Below are 12,459 nucleotides of genomic sequence, written 5' to 3' on the forward strand. Positions count from 1 at the left end.
AACCGGAGAATATTAAACAGTTTTCTTTGAAAAATCTTTGTTTTGGAGCTCAGTTCAGGTAAACAGCTCGCAGACGGACCTTAAGGAGAAGAGAAATCCTGAAAGAGCTCAGGCTAGAGTCTTTAAAGCGACTGAGCTCACGTATAAGCAGATCAAAGTCCCATCTGCTGATGAAGACAGTCTGTGGACATTTAGTCAGGATTGTTTTGTTCAATTGTTGATTCATTTTCTGTCAATTATTTAAACGATTAATCAACAAATCGTTTCAGTGTTTAAAAATGTAACAAACACAATAGAGTGTGTTGCATCCGATTCTTCCCATTAGAGCAGGGATCGGCATCATTTACTGTCAAGAGTTATTTTTGGCCCTAAACCTAAAACCTAAAATTCTGGAAATCTGGAATTTTGGAGACTCTGTGCCTGACTGCTACTGTGAGTGCAGAACAGCTCGCGACCAGGCCCCGTCCTCACGTCGGTGTTACAGAAACAGCCAGTGAATAGGGAAATGTTGGGTTTCTGTAAATAACATCACAGCGTACGGTCTAGACCTGCTCTTTTATGGAATGAGATAACTGTTGTTGGGATTGAGCGCTATATAAATAAAATTGAAATTGAATAGGAGGTGAAGGTGAGCCGGGTTCGGGGGGAGATAGGGGCTCCCCAGATCGACAGCGGGACAGTTTCCCAGTCTGTCAGATGGAAGATAATACCCTGAAGAGTCTCCTCTCCACCTGCATGGATCTGCCTGCTAGTTTAAAAAGCTGCAACAGCCTCACACATCGCGTTACATCTCTCTGTTCCCGCGTCAAAGGGCACTTCAAAGTAAGGGTGTGTGTCCCGTATGTTTGAACTGTGCGGGAGGGCGGGGGGGAGACCGTCCTGTAATCCAAAAAGTACTGATGCAGCGCTCCGATACACCAGATGAAGTGGATCAGGGTATCGGCCACGATGGGACCACCTTATGATCCACATTTCCATTCAACCTGCAGGACGGAATATGTTTAGAGACCTTTCTAATTTTGCCACCTTCAGGACAAAATGTCAGCCTTGCACACAATGTGTCTCATAACGTAACAAGCAGATTACTACCGTTTCAAGTTTGCTCCAAGCAAATGAACACACAATGTGCAAAATTGTCACTAATCAAAGTCACTAATTTTCAGTTCCACAGCCAACCCTTGCCATAACTAGCCTTACCCAAAACAATCCCTGCCAGGTCCATCTAATGACGACTACAGATCTTATATTGGAGACAGCCCTGGGATCAGGCTGGTGGTAGTGTTGGCTGATAATTAAATTGGTGTTGGAAGTGAGAAAGTTGGAACAGTGCGTCCCTTCTGAAAAGAAGATTCTAAAATAGATATAGAAATATAGATTTGGTCCTAATTTAAAAATAAGTTTGCCAATTTAAATAACAGAGATTATTTTAATACATTCTGCCAATTGTCAGGATCAGTATGCAGCACACAGACACTAGGGTGTGTTTCCACATTATTATCTAATCACGGCAGAACTGTGCTGGAGATGAGCACACCCACATGTGGGTAGCATTGCGCTGCAGGGAGGGGCGGTGGTGGTGGGGGGGGTGGTCAGCGCCCTCCACTGGCTGCTATGAGTACAGGAGGGACGGCTGAAGACGACTTCTTAACCTCAGAAATGAATGGTGAACAACTTGTAAACTCTTTAGCGCGGTCATCCGTTGGTGTGAGGCTGCTGGAAACGGTGACTAAATGACTTTCACATGTACAGTCTGGACAGAGGGGCCGCAGCGGCCCACCAGCTCCCACCAACCAGCTGTTGTTGTTCTCAGAACCGGTACAAAAGCAAATTTAAGGAATCTACTTCAAGGCTGTCAAAGTTGAAAAATGCTAAATGGAATCAGAAAAGGACCAACAAACAAGGATTATTACAGACGGAAAGAAGGTAAACGTGAAATCATTCAAACTGGTAGTTTTGGACTTTGTAGAGCTCCGACACTCCCAGGGCCGTTAAAATCTACTGAGCATGTCCCCGTGGAGCTGATTTCATAGCAATCTGACTGTTAGCTTAGAACGTGTGCAACTAGAGCGGCAAGAAGGTGTTTAAGGCCGATAAGATACTAATATTTGGTTATTTAAAAATCCGATATGCCGCACTATCGGCCGGTATTCAAATCCAGAAACGCGTAAAAAAAAATAAAAAGATTTCCCTTACATTAGTTTTTTTGTAGTTATTTATGAGTTCTCACTAAACTAATATGATAATAACTAGTTTTATTGAAGCAGAGTAACATCAAAATATATTAAAGTTCTGATAAATAAAATGTATAAAAATACAAACTTAAGTTATGAAACTTTAAGTCCTTTGATCAAAAACACAGTAACAAAATATAAATAGGACGTTGTAGAGCGTCCTCTGGTGGACAGACTATGCTACGCCAACACTCATAATATGGCTGACAGTCCGTTTTTATTTATTCAATATTCATTCATCAGAATCATTTATTTGTCATTATAAATGTTTTTTTCCATATTTATTTTTTTAATCGCCATTATAAAGGCCAATATCAATATATCGGGAATACCCTAATATCAGCCAATGATATCTGGTCTGGCTCTATGTGCAGCCCGAGGGTGGCCCATAAAGAAAGGTCAGGGGTTCTAGATATATTATTCCATCCAGTACATTTTATGGAAGTGAGGCTATTAACTTTTAAGATCCCTGGTCGCCCACCAGAGGGCTTAAGAGGAAGGTTTTGTCCCGTAGAGACTGGCCGAGGGTCGACACCCTCCACAGCAACGGACTGAACTTTCATTCATTTTTGCTGAAATATTCTGCAGCAAAAGTTAAAGTTTTGTATATTTTCTACGCTGAAAACCTCCCAAACAAGTTACTGTGTGTGTGTGTGTGTGTGTGTACTCACAGCTTTAGCAAACACTCCCATGAGTTCAGGGAACTGGTGTGTGAGCAGAGCCAGCATGGCAGTGAAGGAGCAGAGACCGGCTGTGAAGAGGATGAAGAAGGGCAGCTCCTTCTTAGGGTAGACTGACACTTCGTGAAACACTGCTTCCACGTGGGACGAAAACACACACACACACACACACACACACACACACACACACACACACACACACACACACACACAAAGTTAGTTTTATACATTTACTTCACATACATACCAATCATTTATACAAAAACATTTATTAGTCCCTGTTTCTACATTAGAAAGACCCTAACCCTGAAGTGAACTGATCATCCGACCCCTTCACAGCGCCATATACAAGACATTCAAAAAGCCCAGAATCCCCAAAAATCCCAATGATGTCACATAAATCACCATACATCAAGCTTTGGGGCGGTGATTCTAAAGGGTTGCAGTGGACTATATCAGGCAAAAAACAACAACCATACATACAGTGCTATATATTACGCACATATTTCATTGACTATCAGTTATAAACAATGAGCATAGTGTTAGTAAAAAGTATTTCACAATTGAGAAGAAAATCCTATCCAACGTAATGCATGTACTTTGTATAACCGTAGTCAGTGTATTTCAGTGTGAAACTGTCAGTTCTAGATGGGTTTTTTGTACACAGTCAATGTCAGATGTACTTAAATTTGGGGAAAAGAGTTACTTTTGATGATATGTTGGTTTATTTGTACTCGAGGGAGTGAAACATTACCACATACTTGTGAGAATAGTACCATAGCCTCAGTAAAAAAAAATTAAAAGTCTAAATTGAAGAAAATGAATAAATAACAAAAGGTAAACTTCAGGTTTCGATGCAACTTAACTGCAAAACTCTTCCTCTGTACGTCTGCAGACAGACATGTCTGATCAGGTTACTACATACAGTACAGTTCTATACAGGATCCAAACATACAGGCAGTATGAGAGCCACGCTGCTCCTGTGTCATTTATGGGTCAGTCATGTTAAATGAGGTTGTTTCCAAACGAGTTAAAACCAAATATTTGCAATTTTGGGTGTTAAAACAACTCCATTATTTAAATTCATTGAGGGTTTACAGTATGTCTACACACACACACACACCCACACACACACACACACACACAGAGTAGTGTATTGCTGCTGGTGGCCGGGAGCCAACTTAATCAAATGAAGGTTTGTGTGTGAGGACAGACGAGCTGCTGAGCAGACAGCACGACGACACACACTCCACATTATCTATCTGTTCAGGAATTTGTCTCCTCATCACAATTATTAAGGACTTTTAATAATCCAGTCAGTTTTTGTGCCAGGCATTGACATCAGCATCATTATTCTAAATGACAAGACCGAGTCCACATTATCCTCATAAATATGGACAAATAATCACTCTTGGTCCTCAAAACAGTCAAATCAGCGTGATATTGTTTCGGTATTCCATTACATTCTGTCTGTGGTCGGATACGTGCCATGCTCTTAACTCTCTGGCCAATCAGACAGAGAGCCCTTGCCGTTAGGCCTCCACTGATTGGAATCTGCACACATGCGAGTAAGGTTTATTAGACTGATGCTGCTGCACTGCTCTGCATGATTAAAGGAGGAAAGTGGGACAACAAGAGTGCAGACATAAGTGTGAATGCCAGAGAGGAACTGGTGGCTTTAGAAAGTAGTTTAAATTATTGTTTGGGGACTATCTGAGTTAATTAAAGAGATTATCAAAGAAAACGGCACTTTAGCTAGCACCCGCTAACGTTAGCCAACTAATACTGGTTTGCTGGCCTCCGCCATGCAGTTACGCTGCATCGCTTACAGAGACTGAGCTGAACAGCGGGCTGGGCCTAACGTTAGCGGTCCGCTGACCCACTACCGTGGGACCTAACGTTAGCTGTCCACTGCCCTGGATTGTGGGGGGGAAAAAATGTATTTGTTTCAAATTGGTAACATAGACGTAATGAGTGGCACATAACGTGAAGTAACATGGCCTTTTCTTTTGTTGGAGTTTTAATTTGTCCAGTGGGGCAAGTCAATTTCTCTTCCACTTGTCCCGGACCAGCTGACAAGCCTAAATGTCGAGCCCTGTAGCTTTCTTTGTGTTGCCGTTCTAAACTCTGGTGGATTTCTAAGGACTATGGTTAACTGCTCCTCAGATCTATGCATGGTAAATCCAGACAGCGAGTACCCTTTAATATACGTCTTATTATCAAAAGTAATATTGTGATTGTGATCTTCAATATTATCGCGTGTTTCCTTCATATCATGCAGCCCTTTGTAAGACAGGAGAGTTTCAAGCACTAAATCTTTTTTTAACTGACAAATCAGATCATGTTTTTTGCTTCACACTGTATAAATGCATGTATGGTGTATGTATAAATGTGTGTGTGTGTGTGTGTGTGTCAGGGCGTCTCTTACTGGGTAGCAGCTCTCTGTCGGCCGTCTCTGTGCAGATGGGATAGGGGTAAAACAGGTGACCCTTCTCTAGAGGATATGGGATCATTCTGAACGCTACAAACACACAAACAGAGAGCTTTAACAAAGGGTTGGAGACAGCTGAGTACTTCTTTAATGGTTAACATGAATAGAGAGAGTATGTGTGTGTGGTAACTGAGAGAGAGAGTGAGTGAGTGTGTGTGTGTGTGTGTGTGTGAGAGAGTGTGAATGAGTGAGTAAGAGAAAGAGAGAGTGTGTGTGTGTGTGTGTGTGTGTGTGTGTGTGTGTGTGTGTGTGTGTGTGTGTGTGTGTGTGTGTGTGTGTGTGTGTGTGTGTGTGTGTGTGTGTGTGTGAGTGTGAGTGTACTCACTGCCCTCCCAGGTGCAGTGCAGCAGGTTGAGCGCCCCTTCTACCCTTTTCCAGTGCTGCAGGTGGAAGAAGGCGTAGGCTATGGCCTCGCTGTCCCCTCTCTTCAGGATGTGTTCTGGAGGAAGAATCAGACTCTTCATCTCCAGCAGATACTGAGGAGGAGGAGAACAAAGACATGAAGAACAGGACAGAGGCATGGCAGTCAATCTGAATTTGACACATGACAAAAAAAACGGCCAATGAAGTGTAGCTGAGTGTAGAAAAGACAACCGCTAATAACCTACCTACACCCTAATTAATCCAACACTGTACCCACAGCAGCTGTCTTTAAAACAATTTAGTCAGACTTGATAATCTATAAACTGGAAATCTCAAGGTTCCCCCAAATTCAGTTTACTGTGATTCATCTAAAAAGCATTACTCAATGAATGGAAATAATTGTTAATATCCACCAGGAAAATAATTAGATGACTTTACATCCCTTACCTGTGTTAATACAACAGTGTATTATGAGTTTGTTAACACGTGTACAGGTTTTACAGCCACCATCAGACTACTCCTCCTAACAGTGTAGCTTCTGTTGTACTGAGGTTTTTATGCTCGTCTATGAGTTTTGTGCATCACTCCTGAATCCTGAATGCATCACTCCTGAATCCTGAATGCATCACTGCTGAATCATTTCTCCCACCATTAGCCTTAACCAAACTGTACATCAGCACATGTGTTATTATCAGCTCATACTATCACTCATATATCAAGTTCAACTTATTTATTTATGATAAGCACAACAATTACAGTAAAGCAGCCATGCAGAGAATCTTGAGTCTCAGGCTCCCTCCAACAATGCCAATTATTCAAGTATAAAACAATAACAAATAGGGAATGTGGACATAAAATCGTGCAAGTCAAAATGAGCGATGTAATATAACATATATAAAATATAAACTAAAGTTACTGCTGTAGTAAAGTACTTATATCGGCATATGATTCAGCCAATAAGTAACAAGAAATTTCAGAACAGAAATGCAGGAGATCAGTTTGATCATTTTGTGTCTCCGTTACATACTGAACAATGCCCAGGGGGATTATTGTATCTTAATGTATCTTTATCAAAAATGATGGATTATATATGTGTTTATTTAAAAAAAACTGGTCATGTTTCATGTAAACATTTCAACACTTTCACTGGGCAGTAGCTGTGTGGCGACAGTATGACCGTGTGTGTGTGAGAGACCATATGTGTGTGTGTGTGTCTCTCTCACTTTGGGGACGTGAGGGTTGAACTCCACCGCTCTGTGGATGGCTTCTACTGCGTTCATCTCTGCTGTGCTTAGCCCTCGCCTGGATGCTGCCTCTGGAGAAAATCTGCACAAAGACACACACAGACACACACACACACACACACACACACACAGACACACACACACAGACACACACACAGACACACACAGACACACACACACACACACACACCTGTCAGTAATCTCATTGGGATTGCACATCACTATATGATCAAAGTGATTTTAAAAACAACTCCCACGGACAATGAAGACGTTGAAATCCAGCAGAGCGACTAGCTGCTCTGTGTAACATCATCTCCTAAATCCCTAGCGTGTAACAGTGTGTCTGTTTCTCAAAAAAGAGACTTAGATGAACATACATGTGAGAGTCAAAGCAGCAGAATAATTCAGTACACTTCAAACATATGCTTATTTTGTTTTGTTTCAGGGTGTATTTTCCATGTAAGATTACAGATTTAACAGTTATACAATACATTTTGACAATACAATTACCATTACAAATTTACAAAAAGGTGAAGCATTAAAAAGTAATATCAATAATCTGTGTGCAGATAAATGGGAAAGAAAAAGGCTATTTCTATGGTTTTATCTGTGCACCACCATTATGTTTTACATTCATAAATAACCCAGAACCTCTGGGTGAGTGGAGACCAAAACACTCACAGTAACCCTGATCTACCCTCCAGGCAGCCCTGTACCAAAGAGAAAAATATAACTGCTACACCAGCACTCAGCCCTGTTCTCTCATTCACACTGAACACTTCCCCGGGCCATTTTCAGCTCTATTTTAAACTCTTAAAAAGTTGAGCATTGTAGACGATGTAAAGCGATACTCACTTGTCCGATACCGCCCTGGCTTTGAGCAAGGCTGCTGTGTAGCATATTGTTGCAGATTTGGGTAAGCTAATATCTGTGGAGACATAAACCAGACATGGACAGAGATGTGTTAAGCAGACGTTAACATAGCAGACGTTTGGAATTACAGGTGCTGCGTTTAAGAAGCTGCCCAGAGGAGTTTGCGAATGAAGATAATGAGTTTGGATTTCATAGCTTTGGGGTTGTTTTGCTGTCAAGTTTTTTTTTTTTTCCACTCATCCAACAGTTAAGTGTGATCTGCCTTTTTTCACTGATGTAAACATGACGCCAACACTACGGCTGAGAGATACATACGGCTGTATGGAGCATTAAGATGGATGAATAAAAGAAACTGTAACAGCTTTACCAGTGTGGAAACACCTGTTGTGTTAAAATGCATCTTGAAACACCAATGTCGCATGTCTATATGTAGGTTGGTGTACAGTTAAGTGACAGATGTACTTTTTACATTTATAAAATCCCTTGAGTGATTATGTAAATGTACATCGATGACATTTCAAACATCTGTTAGGTCAATTTAATTGAATTGTAGGCAGTTTTTTTCTTCTAACTTAACTTAATTTAAGTTAGAAAACAACATTTTCCATAGAAGTTCTGCCTTACAACATTCGTTTCTCAGTTATAAAAAAACAATGTTTGAGTCCCTCACCGTCATACTTGGCCAATACGGCCTGGACGTCGGCGTAGTTCTGGAGCTCTAGTAGTGACTCCAGCAGGTTCTCATGGATGTTGAACATACTGAGGAGAGGGAACTCCTTCATTAACTGGAAAACACACAACTGTTGTTACATGTAATACCGGACAGGGGGCGACACATGCACAGTCAGCAGACAAGAGCTTTTGGGCATTTTTCAGCTTTAAGCAGTTACAGTACACTTTCACTAGTTATACTTCATCAATCAAAGAACATGTGTGTGTGTGTGTGTGTGTGTGTGTGTGTGTGTGTGTGTGTGTGTGTGTGTGTGTGTGTGTGTGTGTGTGTGTGTGTGTGTGTGGTGCTAGCAGGCTGTGTACTTACATCTCTCATCATTTTAACTGCTTCTCGTGTTCGGCCAAGCTTTCTGGAGCACATGGCCAGTCTTCTTTTTATGTACACCAATACATTGGTGTCTCTTCCTGGTGGGGGCACATAATGAACATATACACATCACTTTTATTGTCCACTGTTGTCCATATACTGAAATCTGAAGCATGATGTTTCCACTCACTGTGCTGGGCTTCATACTGTGTACCGTGATGTTGGAGCTGTTGGCTGCGGCGGTAGCAGCCCTCTCCAGCTTTTAGCGCCTGTTTAAACAAACGTTCAGCCTCCATGATGGTTGTAGCTTCTTCCTCTGCTAACAGGATGTATGCTGTTGCACAACTACAGGAGGAGAGGAGAGGAGGAGAGGACCGGGATCTGTTAACCAGGAAATTACAAAACTAACTTATTATCTTATTCCAATGGAGTCAGTCAGTCATTTACCAACCAAATCAAAACACAGGGCATCCTTCTTTGTCTACACAGCGGGGCATCTCCGGGCGATAAAACTGCTTTTAAGACTTGTGTATTCGTGAGCAGCATCTGACAGAGCACTGATCAAAGATGTTTTCCTCCGAGACAACCCACTGTCACAGCCTTGATATGTGCTGAAAGCAACACACGATACAATTCCTCTGCGGTGCTTTTGTAGTTACAGATGCTCCTAAAAATAAACCTATGCTGCCATGAAAACAAGTAATCTTGTTTTCAGGCACCCTAGGGCCAATCTGTGATGAGATGCATCATCCCTCCCACCAACAAAACCTGCACTTTCCAATCTTTCAAGTTAGATCCCATTGAAGTCTACTGACCTTAAAGAAACAGTGTTTGTTATCATTGTGGATTTATGAATAAAATCAAGGTTGCGATATAGCTTTTGCTGGGATTTTATTGTTTAAAATAAGAAAGTCAACTCCACCAACAGGTCCCGACATAAATCTGAAGGGGTCACCGAATAATTAAAAGGACAAGAAAGAAAAATAATTTGCATTTAATACAATTATGTTTATTTTGTCTGGCTTTGCTCTAAGTTTTTCTTTTGGGACACAAAGAAAATAAACAGGGAGGTAGACTCACTCCTCGAGCTCCAGAGCTTCATGTGCTGCCGAGATGCGAGCCTGTGGGTTTCTCTCTCTCCATGCCTTCTGCATAACTGCCACCAAACAAACACACACAACGAATCATATTTAAGATGTCAGAGAGGTCATATTACCATCGGTGGACATCAAGACAAAAAAAAAATCAAGACACACAGAGCTTTTCCTAAGCGCCAGCTGCCAAATACTCATGTAAGTCCAGCCACCTCCTTTATTACATACATTTTTTTTATTTAACTTTTGATTAACAATTTTGCCTTTTGTTTTGACCACTAGCTTCAACATCAGAACAATGGGAGTGTGATGATGAAACTTGAGCCGTCTTAGTCTAGTCCTTACAAATCATGTAAAAAAAATCACAACGCAATAATTAAGATCAGTGTAAATGACGGAATAGCAACATTAGAAGGTGCCACCAAATTTGGCTTTTATGGCACAAAATGTTTTTTTTTTTAAAGTAGCCAGCTAGGGGTGTCCATGGGCTACTTGTTCCCACAGTCTGGTTACTCCATATTATTGTGGAATGCACTGGATACATGTACTGTATATGCATGTGTTTGCTTACTGGCATCAGCAGGCCGGAGGTGGTCTGAGTCACAAGTAAAGAAGGTCTGATGGTCTTGTGCCGACAGGTTCATATCATAGTATGTCAGCGGCTCTCGACCTGTTACCCACGTATATCTGGAAACAAGCACAAAGACACATGCATTATTACTGAGGGAGATAAAGACAGAATAAAAGACCTGTGCCGTGCTTGCTCTGATGTTAGATGTTGTTCAGATGACTGTACATGAGTCATAGGTTGGACATACTTAATGGGTATTGCACTTAAGTGAGATTGGCCAAAGTTAATCTCTGGATCTTAAGTAGGTAGAGCAAATGACAGGATAAGTACAGCACAAGAAGTGGAAAAGTGGAGCATGACTCAGTAGGAGGAACAAGAGCAAGACAACGAGAGAATAAAGGAGACAACGAGAGAATTAAGGAAGATTGACATGAGAACAAATCAAAAGGGTTGCCCCTTTTGAAGGAAAAGATAAATCTGAGGGAGGGAGGACAGATGAAAAGAAGCACAAAGACAAAAAGGTCAAGTGAGGAGTTGATAAGTAATGAAAAGACAAGATAGGTCGAAAAGAGAAAATAAATGAAACATGAGGAAACAGAAGAGAGCGAGAACGAATTTACTTTAACTGAGTTTGAAAACGCCAAACAGATGACAAAGTGTGAGATGAAAGAAGATTTAGAGAAGGAAAAGGAATAGTGTGTCACAGATAACAGATAGGGAAAAACGAAAATATGGCAGGAGAGTGAACACAAAAAGAGATTGATTAGGAAAACAAAAGAGAGACAAGACATAAAAAAGAGGGAGGACAGACAAAGGCGGCCAGAGCTCCAGAGGGTTTTCAGATGCAGGTAGTCACTCACCGATTATATTCGGCTCCACGAAATAAATTCAGCGGATTTCTCCATACTTTACATTCTGCAAGAGGGAGACGGAGAGAGTGAGAGAGAGTGAGAGAGAGAGAGAGAGAGAGAGAGAGAGAGAGAGAGAGAGAGAGAGAGAGAGAGAGAGAGAGAGAACAACACCGGTGATGAGTGTCAAGGGTAAAGTCGACACTGAGCCTCCTCTGCACATTTCAAAGGGCTCGACTGTGCATCCTGCCAACCGCCCTGCAGCTGCCCGACTGGCAATCGACCTCTTTGAGAGCACAGCTGACAAGGAAAAGGCCTTAAAACTCCTCAAAGACCAAACATGCTTCAACACAATCTCTCGCTGCTGTCAGAAAACAGTCACAAGCCCGTGTTTTGGCTCATGGCATGAACAGATGAATGTAGGATACAGGATTTAACAATATGGGGTTTTCGAAATGTGGATATTATAATTTTGGAGGTATGGTGAATTTCCTAAGACAGGGAAACTGTACGATGTGTTCTGAGGCTCTGGAGGAGCAGAGGAAACCCCTGATGGTGTAATCTGGGTTGCCAGCTTTGACTTGGTGAACATTACAGAAAACCTGCGATACATACATAGGGTGTAAAGGCCTGAATGTTGGGGGAACGTTGTTCCCCTTCTGGGAAGGATGGATTTAAGGAAATACAGATTAAGTTAAGTTTTATGGGAATTGCAGGATGCAGCATTTTAACTTGGAACTTAATGTAGGAATAGCCTCTGCTACATTGATTTTGATCTTTCTTTATTAATTTGTCTCTCTGAAGAACCCAAACTTCATGGAAGTGCATTACAAAACTGCTGAAATACCCCTTTAATAGTGACTATTAGGGGTGCTAACTAATGATAACGATTGTATCTATGTATTACTTTTTCATCTATAACAACACACAAACCACCCAATACACATAATGCTGGAGCTGCACCATGAACAATAAGAATAGATCAACTATTAATAAGATATTGGCATACTTTATGATTCATAGCT

General features: G+C 41.4%; 1 protein-coding gene across 6 annotated transcripts in view; it reads right to left on the reverse strand.

The window, feature by feature from the left end:
- Positions 1–12,459, reverse strand: part of LOC117948854 (suppressor of tumorigenicity 7 protein homolog) — a 52,685-nt gene that overhangs the window by 601 nt on the left and 39,625 nt on the right. For 3 of the 6 annotated variants that reach the window (XM_034878778.1, XM_034878779.1, XM_034878774.1), the window contains 11 exons: positions 11,447–11,501; positions 10,587–10,702; positions 10,002–10,077; positions 9,112–9,302; positions 8,922–9,019; positions 8,553–8,667; positions 7,865–7,937; positions 6,989–7,091; positions 5,728–5,878; positions 5,340–5,432; positions 2,903–3,045 (listed from right to left, as the gene is read on the reverse strand). In XM_034878778.1, coding sequence (XP_034734669.1) covers positions 2,903–3,045; positions 5,340–5,432; positions 5,728–5,878; positions 6,989–7,091; positions 7,865–7,937; positions 8,553–8,667; positions 8,922–9,019; positions 9,112–9,302; positions 10,002–10,077; positions 10,587–10,702; positions 11,447–11,501 — 1,214 coding nt within the window. The remainder of the gene's footprint in view (positions 1–2,902; positions 3,046–5,339; positions 5,433–5,727; positions 5,879–6,988; positions 7,092–7,864; positions 7,938–8,552; positions 8,668–8,921; positions 9,020–9,111; positions 9,303–10,001; positions 10,078–10,586; positions 10,703–11,446; positions 11,502–12,459) is intronic. The other 3 variants (XM_034878775.1, XM_034878777.1, XM_034878776.1) reach the window with 3 other exon arrangements.

The sequence above is a fragment of the Etheostoma cragini genome, chromosome 8 (assembly GCF_013103735.1).
Source record: "Etheostoma cragini isolate CJK2018 chromosome 8, CSU_Ecrag_1.0, whole genome shotgun sequence".
Classification (NCBI taxonomy): Eukaryota; Metazoa; Chordata; class Actinopteri; order Perciformes; family Percidae; genus Etheostoma; species Etheostoma cragini.